The sequence below is a fragment of the Chiloscyllium punctatum genome, chromosome 15, assembly GCF_047496795.1.
Source record: "Chiloscyllium punctatum isolate Juve2018m chromosome 15, sChiPun1.3, whole genome shotgun sequence".
NCBI classification, from domain to species: Eukaryota; Metazoa; Chordata; class Chondrichthyes; order Orectolobiformes; family Hemiscylliidae; genus Chiloscyllium; species Chiloscyllium punctatum.
In genome coordinates, this window is record NC_092753.1 from 103,028,213 (window position 1) to 103,047,317 (window position 19,105).

Sequence of the window (19,105 nt, forward strand, 5' to 3'; positions counted from 1 at the left end):
ACTGCAAAACGCTGTTGACGATAAAATTCATCAACTAAAATAAAAAAAAAAGCAGGATTTGATCCAATAATTCTTTTGTCAGTTGGAGAACTAGGTAAAGAGTTTCTTCAAATCACCTTTAAAATTATGGCCAGTTATTTCTAAATGGATAAAACAGACCAACCACACATGAAGTTGAAACACTTCTGATTCAGTCTGCACATCGATTCGGTGAAATAAGTTTACTGTCTGTCCACATTAAAACAGCTAGTTCAATGTGAGAGTATTTAGAGCCCCATTCATTCAATACAAGGTGAGATAGAAAAGTGCGCTCTCCTACCTATATATAAAATACGTCAGAAATAAAATGCACTGAGTGCAAAGAATAAAAATACATGGCCAGTCCTTCCATGGCTTCTCTGTGTGTTGGGCCTACTGCAGTGAGTCGCTGTTGTCTAAGGCCAGGCCACTAATGTTTGTTGCAGACAGATCACTGTCATCTTCCTCGACACTGTTGCCAGAATCCTCTCCACTCTGTCCGGCCATCATGACCTGCTGTACAGCCAGTGTTGCTCCATCAGACGACAAAGACTGCAGACTGTCCACATTCACATTCACTGGACTTGATATTGAGACCATCGCACCTGCAGAGGGACCAAGGGGCATTTAATCCACACATAAATCAGACAGACAAAGAGTCTCAAAGTATGGAGTGTTTGTGGCAGGAGGAGCAATTAAAGACCCCATGCTGTGAGTAAATAAGGGAACAATAGCCTACTGTAATGTCACTGGATGAATATTCCAGACGTCCACACTGATGGTCAGGAGACATAAAATCAAACTTCACAAGTGTGGCGAGAGCAAGTTAAAAGCAATGAAATTGATAAATATGGAACCAAAACACAGTTTTTCCAGGAATGATGATCATGAAACTATCAGATTAGTGAATCCATCTGGAGTATTGTGTGCAGTTTTGGTCGCCATACTATAGGAAGGATGTGGAGGCACTGGAACGGGTGCAGAGGAGGTTTACCAGGATCTTGCCTGGTATGGTAGGAAGATCGTATGAGGAAAGGCTGAGGCACTTGGGGCTTTTCTCATTGGAGAAAAGAAGGTTTAGGGGAGATTTGATAGAGGTGTGCAAGATGATTAGGGGTTTAGATAGGGTTGACAGTGAGAACCTTTTTCCGCTTATGGAGTCAGCTGTTACTAGGGGACACAGCTTTTAAATTAAGGGGTGGTAGGTATAGGACAGATGTTAGGGGTAGATTTTTTACTCAGCGGGTTGTGAGTTCATGGAATGCCCTGCCAGTAGCAGTGGTGGACTCTCCCTCTTTATGGTCATTTAAGCAGGCATTGGACAAGCATATGGAGGTTATTGGGCTAGTGTAGGTTAGGTAGGCTTTGGTCGGCGCAACATCGAGGGCCGAAGGGCCTGTACTGCGCTGTATTTTCTATGTTCTATGTTCTATCTGGTTCACTAATGTCCTTTAGGAAAGGAAATCTGCCATCCTTACCTGGTCTGACCTCCATATGACTTAAACCACAGCAATGTGGTTAACTCTTAACTACCCTTTGAAATTGTAAGACTCTCAGTTGCAATAAATTGTTACAGAAAAGATGAATAAGAATAAATTTGGACTACCCAACAGAAATGACAGAGGCAGTTGATTCTGACTAACACAGCAACTTATGCCAAATACAGAGAATGTTAGAAAAGCTCAACAGGTCTGGCAGCATCTATGGAGAGATTCTGGTCTGACTCCTCTTCCCACAGATGCTGACACCTGCTGGGTCTCACCAGCATTCTGTGTGTTGATTTTGGGTTTCCAGTATCCGCAGTATTTTGCTTTGATTTGTACCAAAATTGGGAGAGTTGTCACAGAACAGTCAAACAACAGCCTAACATAGTCATTCTCACAGAATCACATCCAGCCAATGTCTCATCCCGAGGTACCTCCTGTTCCACCATCAGAACAGACCATCACAGATAGTTGACACAGAGGTATACAACTAGGAGGGAGTTGCCTGGGGTCCTCAACATCGACTCATGATGTCAAATGGTATCAGGTCATACTTGGGCAAGGATACCATGTAATGATTATCACCTACAAATTTGCCTTTACTGTTGAATCAATACTCCTCCACATTGAACATGACTTGGAGAAAGCACTGTAGGTAGCAAGGTGCAGAATGTACTCTGGGTGGGAGATTTCAATGTTCATTATGAAGAGTGACTCAGTGGATTCAAGACTGATTGAGCTGATCAGGTCCAAAAGGACAAAGCTGCCAGACTTGGTCTGCAGTAAGTGGTAAGGGAATCAACAAGAGGTAAAAACTCATCCTTACCAACATGCCTGCCGCAGATGCATCTGTCCATGTGACCACCACACAGTCCTTGTGAAGACAAAGCGCTGTCTTCACATTGAGAATAGCATTCATCATTTTGTGTGGAACTACCACAGTGCTAAATGGGGCAGATTTCAAACAGATCTATTAACTCAAACCTGGGTGTCCAAGAGGCACTGTGGGCCATTAGCAGCTTAAGCATGAAATGTTTTCAACCACAATCTGTATCCTCATAGCCATGCTCTTTCCACCAAAGCACCAGAACAGACTCACCCCCTTGAGTCTGTTCTGCTATTCAATGAGATCGTGGCCAATGTGTGCCTGATCTCTAAATACCTGCCGTTAGCCCATATCTCTGAATCTTTAGATAAATGTTTGTTAAGTACTCTCCGATTTAAAACCAACAACTGACCTAGCATCAGCTGAAGTTTGTGGGACACAGTTCAAAACCTTTACCACCTTTAATGTGTGCAAGTACCTTCCTAACATTTCTCCTGAATGTCTAGTCCTAATTCTCAGATGATGTCCCATGGCTCTAGAATTTAAAACTAGTGGAAAGTTTATCTTTATCTACTCTATCTTTTCCTGTTATTATCTTGAAAACTTTAATCAGAGCACTCCTTAACCTTCTAAATTTGAGAGAAACAGGCCTAATTTGTCTAAACTCTCCTTATAACTTAACCCCTGAAATCCAGGTATTATTCTTGTAAACCAATGTTGCACTCCCTCCAAGGCAAATATATCTTTCCTAAGGTGTGGTGTCCAGATGGGAGGCAACAGCCGAGTGGTATTATAACTGGATTGGGCACCTCCTCCAAGACTTCCATTTCCCTGGCCCCCAATGCCTCATCTTCACCATGAACATCCAATCCCTCTACACCTCCATCCGCCATGACCAGGCCCTCCAAACCCTCCATTTCTTCCTCTCCCAACATCCCCAACAGTACCCTTCCACTGACACACTCATTCGTTTGGCTGAACTGGTCCTCACCCTTAACAATTTCTCCTTCGAATCCTCCCACTTCCTCCAGACCAAAGAGGTAGCAATGGGCACCACCCGTTTGGGTCCCAGCTGTGCCTGTCTCTTCCTCCGCTACATTGATGACTCCATTGGTGCCACCTCGTGCTCCCGTGAGGAGGTTGAGCAGTTCATCAACTTCACCAACACATTCCACCCCGACCTTAAATTCATCTGGACCATCTCTGACACCTCCCTCCCCTTCCTGGACCTTTCGATCTCCATTAATGACAACCGACTTGACACTGACATTTTTTACAAACCCACTGACTCCCACAGCTACCTGGATTACACCTCTTCCCACCCTACCTCCTGAAAAACTTGCCATCCCGTATTCCCAATTCCTCCGCCCCTGCCATACCTGCTCTCAGGAGGTCCAGTTCCACCACTGAACACACCAGATGGCCTCCTTCTTCAGAGATTGCAATTTCCCTTCCCATGTGGTTGAAGATACCCTCCAATGCATCTCATCCACATCCCGCACCTCCACCCTCAAACCCCACCCCTCCAACCGTAACAAGGACTGAACTCCCCTGGTCCTTACTTTCCACCCGACCAACGTTCGCATTAGCCACATCATCCGCCGACATTTCCGCTACCTCCAAAAAGACCCCACCACCAGGGATATATTTCCCTCCCCACCCATTTCCGCCTTCCACAAAGACCGTTCCCTCCGTGACTACCTGGTCAGGTCCACACCCCCTAACAACCCACCCTTCCTTCCTGGCACTGTCCCCTGCCACCGCCGGAATTGCAAAACCTGCGCTCACACCTCCTCCCTCACCTCCATCCAAGGCCCCAAAGGAGCCTTCCACATCCATCAACATTTCACCTGCACATCCACCTTCCAGCTCAGCACTGTCCCCATGACTTGTCCTACCTGTCAATCTCCCTTCCCACCTATCCACTCTACCCTCACCTCTGACCTATCACCTCCATCCCCACCCCCATTCACCTACTGTACTCTTTGCTACTTCCCCCATCCTCCTCTCTGATCTATCACCTCGATCCCCACCCCACCCCCATTCACCTAGTGTACTCTTTGCTCTCTTCACCCCAGCTCCACCTCCCCTCTCCCCCCTCATTTATCTCTCCACCCTGGAGGCTCCCTGCCTCCATTCCTGATGAAGGGCTTTTGCCCGAAACGTCAAGTTTCCTGCTCCTTGGATGCTGCCTGACCTGCTGTGCTTTTCCAGCACTCTGATCTCTTATCACTGGACTGTTAATCCAGAGACAAGGTAATGTTCTGGGGACCCACATTCAAGTCCTGCCATGGCAGATGGTGAAGTTTGAATTCAATAAATATCTGGAATTAAGAGTCTAATGATGACCATGAAACCAATGTCGATTGTTGGAAAAACCCATCTAGTTCACTAATGTCTTTTACGGAAGAAACTACCATCTTTATCTGGTCTGACCTACATGTGACTCCAGACTCTCAGTAATGTCGACTCTAAACTGCCCTCTGAGCAATTAGTGATGGGCAATAAATACACCCTAGTCAGCAATGCTCTCATCCCATGAATGAATAAAAAAGATCTGCTCATTGTATTCCAAATTGTGTCTAACCAAGGTTTTGTATAACTTTTGTATCCTTACACACCAGTTCTCTCAATTTAAAGGCCAGCATTCCATTACCTTTCTTAATTCTTTTCTGCACTTGCTTGTGATATTTTATAGACCAACACTTGTCCAATGGAGAGTACAGGAGGGCACGACACATATGTAAAAATGGGGTATCAACCTGGTGAAGCTACAACATGACTACACACGTGCTAAACAATGAAAAAAGAAAGGGGTAGAAAAACCAAAGAGATCCCAGAACAAATGGATCTGATCTGACCCTGCCAAATCCGGTCTTCAATGATAATGGACAATTAAATAACTCATTGGAGGCGGATGCTCCCCTAACATGCTCATCCTCAATGATTGGGAAACTCAATACATTATTCACAATCTCCATCTAGAAGTACCAAGTACCATCTGTCTCAGCCTCCTCCTGAGGTTGCCAGTATCACAGATGCAACTCTTCATGCAAATTTAATTCTCTCCACAAGATATGAAATAGTTGCATGACACTGCAAAGGCAATGGACCTTAACAACATAGAATCATAGATAGAAACATGGAAACCCTAGAGTGTGGAAGCAGGCCATTCAGCCCATCGAGTCCATACTGATCCTCCAAAGAGCATCCCACCTTGACCCACTCCCCAATCCCAATCCTGCATTTCCCCATGACTAATCCAAAGACGTGTGCAATTCTGGACATTATGGGTAATTTAGCATGGCCAATTTACCCAACCTGCACATCTTTGGAAAATTTTGTCCACACACCTCTACATCTTCATAACACCTCATTACAGCCTGAGTCCCTATATAGACAAAAGAGTCAAACGTCAGAGAGTAGAAAGTGACTGTCCTTGGAACAGCATTTCCTCTACATTCCGTACTGGCTGTAAGGCACATGCACAGCAGCAACTTGCCAAACTGGAAGTTTGTGCCACAGTCAGAGTGCTGATGCTGATAGCTCTACATGGAACAGATTAAAAAGTACATTGCCTTGATATTAAGGCAGAGTGCAGCATCAAGGAGACCTAGCAAAACTGCAGTGAATGGGAATCAGCGGGGAAAAAAAACCTCTCCATTGGCTGGAGTCATAGCTGGTACAAAAGATGATGATTGTGGTTGCTGGAGGTCAGTCATTTCAGCTCAGGAATTCCTCAGGGTAGCATCCTAAGCCCAACCATCTTCACCTGTTTCAGAAATGACTTTTCCTCTATCATAGGGTCAGAAGTGGAGATATTCACTGACGATTGCACAATGTTCAGCACCATTTGAGACCCTTTAGATGTTGAAGCAGTCCATGTTCATAAGACCATAAGACATAGGAGTGGAAGTAAGGCCATTCGGCCCATCGAGTCCACTCCGCCATTCGATCATGGCTGCTGGGCACTTCAACTCCACTTACACACATTCTCCCCCTAGCCCTTCATATTTAGCAAGACCTGGACAATATCCAGGCTTGGATTAACAAGTAGAAAATAACATTTGTGCCACACAAGTGCAAGGCAATGACCATTTCCCCACAAGAGAGAATCTGAACATCTCCCCTCAACATTGGATGGCATTACCATCACTGAATCCCCACTAACAAAATGCTGGTGCGTTACCATTGGCCAGAGACTGAACTACTCCACTATACAAACACTGTAGCTACAAGAGCAGGTCAGAGTATCGCCAGCTTTATTAATCAGGGCATAGAGTACAAAAGCAAGGAGGTTATGTTAAATTGTATAAGGCAATTGTTAAACCTCATTTGGAGTAGTTCTGTACTAGTTATAGAATATGAATACATCAGAAAGAGTGCAGAAGAAGTTTACAAGAATAGTTCCAGGGATGAAGAACACAGTTATAAGGATAGATTGAAGAATTTGGGATTGTTCTTCTTGGAGAGGAGGAGATTGAGGGGAGATTTGAGAGAGATGTTCAAAATCATGAGCAGCTGGATATGATAGAGAGGGAGAAGCTGTTTCTGTTCGTAAAAAGAACGAGAATGACAGCACAGATTCAAAGTGATCTTCAGAAGAAATGGGGGTGAAGTGAAGAAAAACTTTATCACAAATAAATAGCTATGGTCCGAAATGGTTGGAAATGTGGTGGAGGCAGATTCAATTGAGACATTGAAAAGGACATTGGATGATTATTTGGATAGAAATAGTAAGAAAAGGTATGGAGAAAAAAGGAGACTAGCACAAGGTTGCTCATTTGAAGAGTTGGTGCAGGTGCAATGGGCTCCTTCTCCATCATAACTCTTCAGTGATTCTACAAATTCTGTTGTAATTAACTCCACTCCTGATTCTGCAAAGCCTGTTCACCATCTCCAAAGCAGAAAATGTGATGGAACACTCTCTAACTTGCCTGGGTGAGTGCATCTCCAACAACACAGGAGACGTCATCTAGGACAAAGCAGAATGCTTGATTGATTCCACACCTAACAACTTTAATATTCATTCTCTCCACCACTGACACTTAGTAGCAGTAACCTGTATAATCTACAGGATGCATAACAGAAATTCACCAAAGATCCTCCAAACAGCACTTACTAAGTAGATACATGGGAACACCATTGCTTACAAGGAAGTGGCCTGTCTAAGCCACTTACCATCCTGACTGAGAAATTTATCAGTGTTTTTTCACTGTCAGTGGGTCAAAAACCTGCACATTTCTCCTAACATCATTGTGAATGCACCTACACCACACATACTGCAGCAATTGAAGAATGCTGCTCACCAGTACTTTCCTAAGTGCAATTCGAGATAGGCAATAAGTGCTAGCTCAGCCAGCTATGCCATGAATGAATAAAAGAAACTACAAATTGTCCAGCTCAATCAAGTGTTATTGACTTACTGTCTGACACTGTAATACTGGTTACGTGTTGCTGAGCTACCCCTGCAGCAATTGAATCTGGCCAGAATCGCTGCACTGGGCGACTTTGGGTCTTGATCTTCTTAGCCTTGGGTGGAGTGTCTGGATTACTAGCATCGAGCATGGGCTGTAAAATCCGCCGGCGAGCATTGATAAACCTAAGATCAAATATACAGCAACTCAGCATAACATTACAGATGTAATCTTGTCACCTCCCTAGCATGTTCTAGTCTAATAATACCTACTCTGATACAGAAACCATAGTAGCCCGTCAAGCCTGCCCCACCTTTCACAATGATTATGGCTGAGCAATCACTTAAAATGCCTTTACCAACCCAACTCCAAAACCCTGCATACCACTGGTCATCAAAAATATTTCAATCTCTACCTTAAATATACAGTACTCAAAGACTGAGCTTCCATGGCTTTCTGGGTGTAGAGAATTCCAAAGGTTCACAACCCTCTGATTCAACAAATTTCTCCTCTTCTCAGATGAAACTGTCATTCCCTTTATTTTTAAATAATATCCCCTGGCTTTTGACTCAACAACCAGGGGAAACACCTTACCGGTGTCTACTATCTCACCTTTTAAGTATTTTGCAAATTTCAATGAGGTCACTAATTCATAGAGGCATAAAGCTGTACAGCATGGAATCAAACCCTTTGGTCCAACTCACCCATGCCAACCAAATACTCTAAATAAATTTACTCCCATTCTTCAAAACTCAAGAATTCAGTTTCAGTTTGTTCAACCTGTCTTATAGGACAGTCCCCGGGAACAAGTCTGGTGAACAAACCATCATTTTGCAATCCACGACAATAATATCTTTCCTGAGATAAGGAGACCAAAAGTACACACAGTATTCCGAATGCAGTCTAAAACAAGCAAGACTTGACTACTTCTGTACTCTGATCCTCTTTCAAGAAAGGCTAACAGAGGAGCCTTTCTGACACTTTGCTGCACCTGCATGTCAGCCTTCTATAACATATCGACAAGGACAGACAAGTTCCTTTGTACATCGCCACTTTAAAATCTGTTACCATTTAAGAAATACTCTGCATACCTGCACCTCCCACTATGTGGATTCTGGATGTGACATTCTTGTTAGAGTCATAGAGATGTACAGCATGGAAACAGACCCTTTGGTTCAACTTGTCCATGCCGACCAGATATCCCAACCAAGTCTAGTTCCACCTGCCAGCACCTGGCCCATATCCCTCCAAACCCTTCCTATTCATATACCTATCCAGATGGCTTTTAAATGTTGCAATTGTACCAGCCTCCACCACTTCCTCTGGCAGCTCATTCCATACACGTACCCTCTGCATGAAAACGTTGCCCCTTAGGTCTCTTTTATATCTTTCCCCTCTCACCCTAAACCTATTCTTGGATGTGTCATTAGTTACAAGTGCAGATTAATTAACTGGTCATCACAGTTTGTAATGAACAATCAAGAGATGTTTAGATTTAATGGATGTCTACACAACGGAGCTCAGTAAATTGACAGTAACAACGACTCACCAGTTGTTGACCTGGAGGAGGGTAAGGTTAGTTTGACCAGCTATTTGCCTTTTCTCATCTTCTGTGGGATAAGGATGCTGGGAAAAGGAATGAACAATTGAGTTAAGGGCAGCTGTGGAACTAGCCCCACACACAACAAAAAGGTTCCAGTAACAACTGCAAAACAGGAGCTGATTTTCAAATGGAGCATCCAGAGTGTCATAAAGTGAGTTTACACAAATATTACTACCTTGACTCAGCACTTTAAAATCTGATACTCTCTTCATATGACATTCTCTTGTATGATCTAATAAACATACGAAACAAAATTGAAACACAACACCACCTTGTATACATGTAGCACCTTCAAATAATTGCAAAGTCATTACTCCAGAGAAAGCAATTCAATCCATTGAGTCCATGCCAGCCCCTGGATGTAAGGTGCACTCAGTCTCACTCCTCTGCTCGAAAACCCTGCAAATTTATCTCCTCTCAGTACCCATTCAATTTCTTTCACCAATCACTGACCATCTGAACATTCACTCCTCTCCCAGGCAGTAGGTTGCAGGACACTACCACTTGCTGATTAAAAATGTTTTCCCTCATGAAGGAAACAGGCAATATATGATAGGTCTAGGCAGCTACAAACTGACAAAGCGCAAGAGCAGTATAGAGAAATTAGGAAGGAACTTAAACATAGAATTAGGAAGGCTAAACGGGGCCATAAAATGTCTTTAGCAAACAGGGTGAAGGAGAATTCTAAGGCGTTTCATGCATATACTAGAAGAAAGAGGATAGCAAGGGCAAGTGTAGGCCCACTCAAGGGCAAAGGAGAGAAGTTATGCTTGAAGCCACAGGAAGTGGGAGAGATGCCTCATGAGTACTTTGCATCAGTATTCACCAAGGAGAAGGTCATGACTGATGTTGAGATCAGAGTGTGAACACTCTAGAGAGTGTCAATATATTGAAGGAAGTGGTTTTGGATACCCAAAATCGCATGATGGTGGATAAATCCCCAGGGTCAGATAGGATCTATTGAGGTTACTGCAGGGGGCAAGGGAAGAAATACCTGGGGCATTAGCAGATATTGTCACCTCCTCTTTGACCACAAGCAAGGTTCCAGAGGTAGTATTCTCAGGATTCCATGTGCGAGTCAGAGTAGAAGTGAAAGAATCGGCAGGATAAATGCTTTGATTGAGAGATGGTGCAGGAGGGAGGGGTTCAGATTTTTGGGACATGGGGACCGGTTCTGGAGGAGGTGGGATGACTACAAATTGGACAGTCTACACCTGGGCTGGACTGGAACCAATGTCCTTGGGAGTGCTTTTGCTAACATTGTTGGGGAGGGCTTAAACTAATGTGGCAGGGGTTGGGGACAAAATGAGAAGGTTAGTGGACAGGAAGGAGGCAGTAATTAAAGCCTGTAAGGAACTAGATAATGAAGTCAGCATGACTAAGGGGAAGAGTAAGCAGGGAGCAGATGATGCACACAAAGGGATTGGTGGTCTGAGGTGCATTTGTTTTAATGCAAGTGCAGTAAGGTATAGCAGATGAACTTAGGGGTCAGATTAGTACCTGGGAGTATGATGTTATTGCTGTTATTGAGACGTTGAGGGAAGGGTATGATTGCCAACTAAATATCCCAGGATATTGATGCTTCAGGCAGGATAGAGAGGGAGGTAAAAGGGGTGGAGGAGTTGCATTACTGGTCGGAGAGGATATCACAGCTGTGCTGAAGGAGGGCACTATGAAGGACTTGAGCAGTGAGACAATATGGACAGAGCTCAGAAATAGGAAGGGTGCAGTAACAATGTTGGGGATGTACTAGACACCTCCCAACAGCGACGTGAGATAGAGGTACAAATATGTAAACAGATTATGGAAAGATGCAGGAGCGACAGGGTGGTGGGGATAGGAGATTTTAATTTCCCCAACATTGACTGGGTTTCACAAAATGTTAGAGGTCTAGATGGAGCAGAATTTGTAAAGAGCATCCAGGAGAGTTTTCTAGAGCAGTATGTAAATAGTCCAAATCAGGAAGGGGCCATACTGGACCTGGTGTTGGGGAATGAGCCTGGCCAGGAGGTTGAAGTTTCAGTAAGGGATTACTTTTGGAATAGTGATCCCAGTTTCCTAAGTTTTAGAATACTCATGGGCAAAGGTGAGAGTGGTCCTCAAGGAAGATTGCTAAATTGGGGGAAGGCCAACTACAGCAAAATTTGGCAAGAGCTGGGATTGGGAGCAGCTGTTTGAAGGGAAATCCACACTTGATATGTGGGAGGCTTTTAAAGAGAGGTTGATTATAGTGGAGGACAGACATGTCCCTGTGAAAATGAGGAATAGAAATGGCTAGATTAGGGAAACATGGATGACAGGTGAAATTGTGAGACTAGCTATGCGAAAAATTAAGCATACATAAAGTCTAGGTGACTGAAAATAGACGGAGCTTTGAAAGTATACCTTGAAACTAGGATAAAATCTGAAACAAAGAATTAAGAGGGCTAAAAGGGGATCATGAAATATCTTTAGCAAACAGGATTGAGCAAAATTCCTAGGCCTTCTATTCGCATATATGGAGAAAGAGGGTAATTAGAGAAAGGGTTGGCCCACTCAAGGACAAAGAAGGAAACTTATGCATGGAGTCAGGGAAAATGGGTGAGATTCTTAATGAGTACTTTGCATTGGTATTCAATGAGGAGAAGGGCATGACGGATGTCGAGGTTAAGATAGATGTTTGATTACTCTAGGTTAAGTCGACATAAGGAGGGAAGAAGTGTTAGGTATTCTAAAAGGCATTAAGGTGAACAAGTCCCCAGGTCCAGATGGGATCTATCCCAGGTTACAGAGGGAAGCGAGAGAGGAAATAGCTGGGGCCTTAACAGATATCTTTGCAGCATCCTTGAACACAGGTGAGATCCCAGGGGACTGGAGAATTGTTAATGTAGTCCTCTTGTTTAAAATGGGTAGCAGAGATAATCCATGCAATTATAAACTGGTGAGTCAGCATGGGGAAGTTGCTGGAGAAGATACTGAGGATTAGGATCTATTCACATTTGGAAGAAAATGGGCTTATCAATAATAGGCAGCATGGTTTTGTGCAGGGAAAGTCATGTCTTACCAACTTAACAGAATTCTTTGAGGAAGTGACAAAGTTGATTGATGAGGGAAGGGCTGTAGATGTCACATACATGGACTTCAGTAAGGTGTTTGATAAGGTTCCCCATGGTAGACTGATGGAGAAAGTGAAGTCACATGGGGTCCATGGTGTACTAGCCAGATAGATAGAGAACTGGCTGGGCAGCAGGAGACAGAGTGCTAATGGAAGGGAGTTTCTCAAAATGGAGAATTGCGACCAGTTGTGTTCCACAGGGATCTGTGTTGGGACCACTGTTGTTTGTGATATACACAAATGATCTGGAGGAAGGTGTCGGTGGTCTGATTAGCAAGTTTGCAGATGACACGGAGATTGGTGGAGTAGCAGATAGTGAAAGGGACTGTCAGAGAATGCAGCAGAATATAGATAAGACTGGAGAATTGGGCAGTGAAATGGCAGATGGAGTTGAATCTGGGCAAGTGTGAGGTGATGCATGTTGGAAGATCCGATTCAAGAGCAAACTGTATGGTAAATGGAAAAGCCCTGGGGAAAATGGATATACATACAGATCTGGGTGTTCAGATCCATTGTTCCCTAAAGGTGGCAATGCAGGTCAATAGAGTGGTCAAGAAGGCATACAGTATCCTGTCCTTCATCAGAAGGGAATGTTGAGTACAAGAGTTAGCAGGTCACGTTACAGTTACATAGAACTTTGGTTCAGCCACATTTGGAATACTGTGTATAGTTTGGTCACCACATTGCCAAAAGGTTGTGGATGCTTTGGAGAGGGTGCAGAGGAGGTTCATCAGGACGTTGCCTGTTATAGAGGGCACCAGCTATGAAGAAAGGTTGAGTAGATTCGGATTATTTTCATTAGAAAACGGAGGTTGAGGGGGGACCTGATTGAGGTCAGAAATCATGAGAGGTAGAGACAAGGTGGATAGCAAGAAGCTTTTCTCCCCCAGAGTGGGCGACTCAATTACTAGGGGTCACGATTTCAAAATAAGAGGGATAACTTTAGGGGAGATATACATGTAAAGTTCTTTACACAGAGGATGGTGGGTGTCTGGCATGCGTTGCCAGCAGAGATGGTCGAGGCAGTCACAATAGTGTCATTTAAGATGTATCTAGACAGATACATGAATGGGCAGGGAGCATAGGAATACAGACTCTTAGAAAAAAGGTGACAGGTTTAGATAAAGGATCTGGATCAGCGCAAGCTTGGAAGGCTGAAGGGCCTGTTCCTGTGCTGTAATCTTGTTTATTTTTTGTTCTTTGAAGATTAGCCAATGTTGTTCCCTTGTTTAAGAAAGGAAACAGGTATAATCCATGAAATTATAGGCTACTGATTCTGACATCTATGGACAGGAAGCTCTTGGAGAAGATACTGAGGGACAAGATATAAGCACATTTGGAAGAAAGTGGACTAGTTTGTAACAGGTAGCATGATTTTGTACAGGGAGGGTCATGTCTCACTCATCTGATTAAATGTTTTGAAGAGGTGACAAAGATAATTGATGAGGGAAGGGCTGTGGGTACAGTTTGTATGGACTTTAGAAAGGCATTTGGTACAAAAACTAAAGTAACATGGGATTCAGAGTGGCCTGGCTAGATGGATACAAAACTGGCTTGGTCATGGAAGACAGAAGGTAGCAGTGGAAAGGTGTTTTTCAGAATGGAGACTGGTAATTAGTGGTGTTCCACAGGAATCAGTCTTAGGTTCTCTGCTGTTTGTAGTATATATAAATGATCTGGAGGAAAATGTGGGTGGTCTGATTAGTAAGTTTGGAGATGACACCATGATTGGTGGAGTTGCTGATGGTACCAACGACTGTGAGAGAATACAACAGGATATGGATAGATTGGTGACTGGGGCACAGAAACAGCAGATGGAGTTTAATCCAGAGAAATGAGAAATACGCAGTTTGGAGGATCAAATTTAGGTGTGAATAACAGAACCATTAGAAATGTTAACATACAGACAGATCTGCGCATGCAGGTCCACAGTTCCCTAAAAGTGGCAACACAGATGGCCAAGGTGATCGAAGGGGTATATGACATGCTTATATTCATCAGCTGGGACATGGAGTACAAGGGTTGGCACACCATGTTGCAGCTTTATAAAACCCTTGTTCAGCCGCATTTGGTGTATTGTGGTCACCACACTACCAAAAGGACCTGGAAGCTTTGCAGTGAGTGCAGAAAGGGTAAAAACATGAGGATTGTTTTCACTGGAAAGACAGTGGCTGAGAGGAGACCTGATAGAGGTCTACAAACTTATGAGAGGCCTACAAACTTATGGGAAGCATGATAGGGTCAAGAGTCAGAGGTTTTTTCCCAGGGTTGAAGTTTCAATTACAAGGGGACACAGGTTCAAGGTGGGGGGGTGGGGTGGGAGTTTCAGGGAGATGTACGAGGGAAGTTATTTTACGCAGGGAGTGGTTGGAGCTTGGAACGCACTGGTGGAAGCAGGCACGTTGACGACATTTAAGAGGCATCTGGATGGTTACATGAATAGGAAGGGAATAGAGGGATACGGACCGAATAAGGGCATGATGATCGGCACAGGCTTGGAGGGGCAAAAGGCCCGTCCTTGTGCTGTACTTCTGTTTTCTTCTTTGTTCTTTTGTTGTTTACCCTTGTGAGAGTGTCCAGGACCAGAGAGCATAACCTCAAAATAAGGGGTCACACAACAAGACAGAAGTAAGGATTAATTACTCCACACAGAAGTAGCGAATTTGTGGAATTCTTTACTGCAGAGGGCTGTTGAAGCTGAGACAGACAAGATTTTTCATCAGTCAGGAAATCAAGGGTTACGAGGAAAAGGCAAGAAAGTGGAATTGAGGCTTATCAGATCAGCCATGGTCACATTGTATGGCGTAACAGACTCAATGGTCTACTTCTGCTCCACTCTCCACTCTACTCCTGTCTCTACCTCCCCCAAAACCCTCTACCAACTCTCATTCTCGCATTCAATCTCTCCCTCTCCCTCATCCTCATTTCTGATCTCCTTTGTCATCTGTAACCTAACCTCACATCTACCTTAAACAAAAAAAAACTCAAAGAACTGCAGATGCTGGAAATCAGAAACAAAATCAGAGTTAATATTTCATTTTTAATCTTTCTGCCCGAAGCTAACTCTGCTCTTTCTCCACAGATGATGCCAGACCTGCTAAGTCTTTACAGCAATTTCTGATTTTATTTCTCACATCTATCTTCTCTGCCCCTATCCTTTAACACCTTTAGATCCCAAAAGGTTGTGAATCATAGTTTTAAAATTAACTATTAATCTAGCCTCCATCGATATTTGCAGAATAAAGTGGCAAACCTCTATCAACCTTTGCACGTGCTAACTTCTTGAAAGGTCTGGCACTGATTTTTAGCTTGTTCTCTAACCCATGGCTTCCCAGTGAGTTTCTTCCAATCTATCCTTTCTGTTTCCCATCTTGAAAAATCTGGTTAAATCACTTCTTAACCTTCAAAATTCTAAGTAGGTTCTTTTGGAAATTTTAGGATTTTAGGATCATTTTGTTGATCTATCCAAGGCTGATGTATCTTTCTAAGATGAGGTGGCCAGGGTTGCTCACAGAGATTCAAGGTGTGGTCCAACCAGGTCTTTGTGAAGCTCATCAGCAGTGCCACAAGGAATACATAACACCAGAATTTTAATCATTAGGTATTTTAAATGTGAAATTGAAATCTGATGAGAACAGCTTACACTGTGCAGCCTGAAGCACTGAAGACTAAATCTCACTAGACAAACTGGAATTATGTTAACAGGGAACCAAGCTGAACTTCACAATCAAGCTATGGAATATTTGTTGAGTCAAGCATGTGACACTGTTCACAATGAGACACACAGCTGGAAATATTTATCATATGAGCTACTTGATGATACTAAAAAATCACACCAGCCCACATAAAGAAATCGATTGAACACAGAAAATAAAAAATTGTTCAAATGAGCATAACAAATTTAAAACAAGAGTTTTATTGCAGCTGTCATCTACAGCTAAACAACATGACATGTGAAACTTACTGCAATGTGCTGGAACAGCCAGGATCTCATGATATTAGTGGCTTGCTTTGGCAAGACTCCTCGTTTGTTTTTTGGAGAATTCTCACTGTCTTGATGCAAGACATTCACATCTTGATTTAGTTGCAGCTGCAGCTGTTAAAAAACAAATATTCTGTGTGACATTCAATCAGTATTTAAATAAACTTGCCTAATGCATAAGTTTCAGATTTAGAGTGCTGATCTGTCTAAAGGACAGGCATGATTTAACTATCCGCAACAGTTAAATGTACAACTTAAAATAATCCACTGTCTCGAATGAGCTTTAATAGAGAACAGCAGACTCTAATATTTTCAAATGGTCATTTTCACCTGGTTGCTTTCAGTGGAACACATTGCTAACATACCAGACTCACTGACGCACAGTACTACTCTGGGAACACCACAGCACTAAACTGGTTTTTTGCAGAGTCTACAGCCTTAGTATTTTTATGTATTCATCGAATGTGGTTGTCACTAGAAGATCAGCTTTAATTACCTTTGAGAAAATGATGTTAAGCATGAGTACAACTGATTGACTTTGACAAGATGTCATACAGGAGGCTGCAAAATAAGGTAAGAGCCCATAGTGTTAGGGGCAAGGTACTGGGGCAAGGTACTGGTAGAAGGTAGAGAGTAGAGATAAAGGGGTCTTTTCCAAGATAGCAGTGGAGTTCTGTGGGGGTCTGTGTTAGGACATTGGAGTACAGAGGATACTGTTGCTAAGTTTGCAGATGACAGAAAGATAGATGACAGTGGAACAGGTCGTGCTGAGGAAGTGAGGAGGCAGCAGAAGGACTTGGACATGCTCGGTGAGTGGGCAAAGAAGTGGCAGATGGAATGCTTTGTGGCAAAATATGAAGTTACGTAGTTGGAAGAATAAAGGTTCAGACTATTTTCAAATGGGGAAAGCCTTCAGAAATCTGAAGTGCAAGGGGGCTTGGGAGTTGTACTTCAAGATTCTCTTAAGGTTAACGTGCAAGTTCATTTGGCAATTAGGATGTCTAATGCAATATTCATTCAAGAGGGCCAGAAAACAACAGCCGGTGTGTACTGTTGAGGCTGTACAAGACTATGGTCAGACCACATTTGGAATAGTGAGAGCAGTTTTGGGCCACTTATCAATGGCAAGGTGTGCTAGTGTTGGAGGGGAAGTATACAGGAATGATCCCAGGGGTGTAGGCTTGTAATAGGAGGAGCAGTTGAGGATTCTTGGTGCATACTCGATGGAGTGTAGAAAGATATGAAAAAATCTCATTGAAATTTACAGAATATTGAGAGGCCTGGATAAAATGGACACAGAGACTTAGGACCCAAGACCACAGCCTCAGAGTGAGTTAAAAAATCTTGAACTATGATGAGGAGGGATTTTTTCAGCCAGAGGGTGGTTAACCTGTGGAACACATTGTCACAGAAGACTATGCAGGCAAAGTGATCGAGTGTATTTAAGATAGCAATAAATAGGTTCATGATTAGTAAGGGGATCAAGGGTTATAGGGAGAGGCAGGAGAATGGAGTTGAGAAACTTATCAGCCGTGACTAAATAGCAGAGCAGATTGGATGGGCTGAATGGTTTAATCTGCTTCTGTATATTATTGTTTTATGGACTTGCTACTGCCATTTCAAAAAACAATTTGGAATGAAATCGCACAACTGCATGTTCACAGTGTGTCATATACCAAACCATGTAATGACAGCAGATTTAATTCTCCAAAGGAAATTAATGAAATTAATTTTTGTGACAATCTGGTAGTTTTCTAGTCACTATTACTAACCCTCACTTTCTAGTCTGGATTTACTGAGTTCATAGAATAGGACTTATCACAGCCCTTTGATTATTCATCCAGTTGTCTACATTACCACAAAACAGAAAATACTGAAGAAACTCAGCAAACCTGGCAGCATCTGTGTAAAGGGAAGAGTTTGAAGCAGAGTCACATTGGTCTCAAAACGTTAACACTCCACATATACTGCCAGACCTGCCGAGTTTCTCCAGCACTTTCCATTTTTATTTCAGATCTCTAGTGGATGCAGTATCTTGCTTTTATCTCTATGTAAGACTTGTTAACAGACTTAAAAACTGAAAATGTTAGAAGCCGTCAGCAGGTCCAATAGCATCTATAAAGAGAAACGGTTAACATTTCAGGATGACAACCTCTCAGAGATCAACGAACTTCAAACAAATCATGGGTAGAACATGATAGCTAAGTGTTATACAGCTCAGTAACCACATAATGGAAAGTAGTTTAGCCCCCCCCCCCCCCCCCCCAAGGAGAATTTTACAAAATATATTTGACTTCCACTGACTTTACAGATCAACCACTACTGGGTAAAACAATTCAGCTTGTTCAGAGTATAAACAGGCAACAGCCAAATCAAAGGATTGCTTTATCCACACAGCCTCTATACTACAATAAAGTGTAAAGGCACTCAGAGCAGCTAATATTCCTTGTAGCATCTCTTGCTGAATGATCCACTTTCAGAACATTTGAACAGGCCACACAAGGTCTTAGTACCACTCCTTATTCTTGCAATACTTGGCTGGAGCTGCAAAGACAGCGAAGTTAGAACCTAAGCAATAGTGAGGAAATGTCATGTAGGTAGAAGCCAACAGGGAACCTGAGCATCTTCTAAATGCACTGCCTCATGCTGATGGTGCCCAGGTTACACTGTTAAACAGTTCA

At 43.1% G+C, this 19,105-nt stretch overlaps 1 protein-coding gene across 4 annotated transcripts in view; it reads right to left on the bottom strand.

Annotated features, from left to right (window-relative positions):
• Positions 1–206: 206 nt before the first annotated feature.
• Positions 207–19,105, bottom strand: part of LOC140486540 (homeobox protein PKNOX1-like) — a 114,468-nt gene continuing 95,569 nt past the window's right edge. For all 4 annotated transcript variants that reach the window (XM_072585822.1, XM_072585824.1, XM_072585825.1 and 1 more), the window contains 4 exons: positions 16,407–16,538; positions 9,295–9,371; positions 7,755–7,930; positions 207–623 (listed from right to left, as the gene is read on the bottom strand). In XM_072585822.1, the coding sequence (XP_072441923.1) occupies positions 412–623; positions 7,755–7,930; positions 9,295–9,371; positions 16,407–16,538 (597 nt within the window). In that variant the 3' untranslated portion in view covers positions 207–411. The remainder of the gene's footprint in view (positions 624–7,754; positions 7,931–9,294; positions 9,372–16,406; positions 16,539–19,105) is intronic.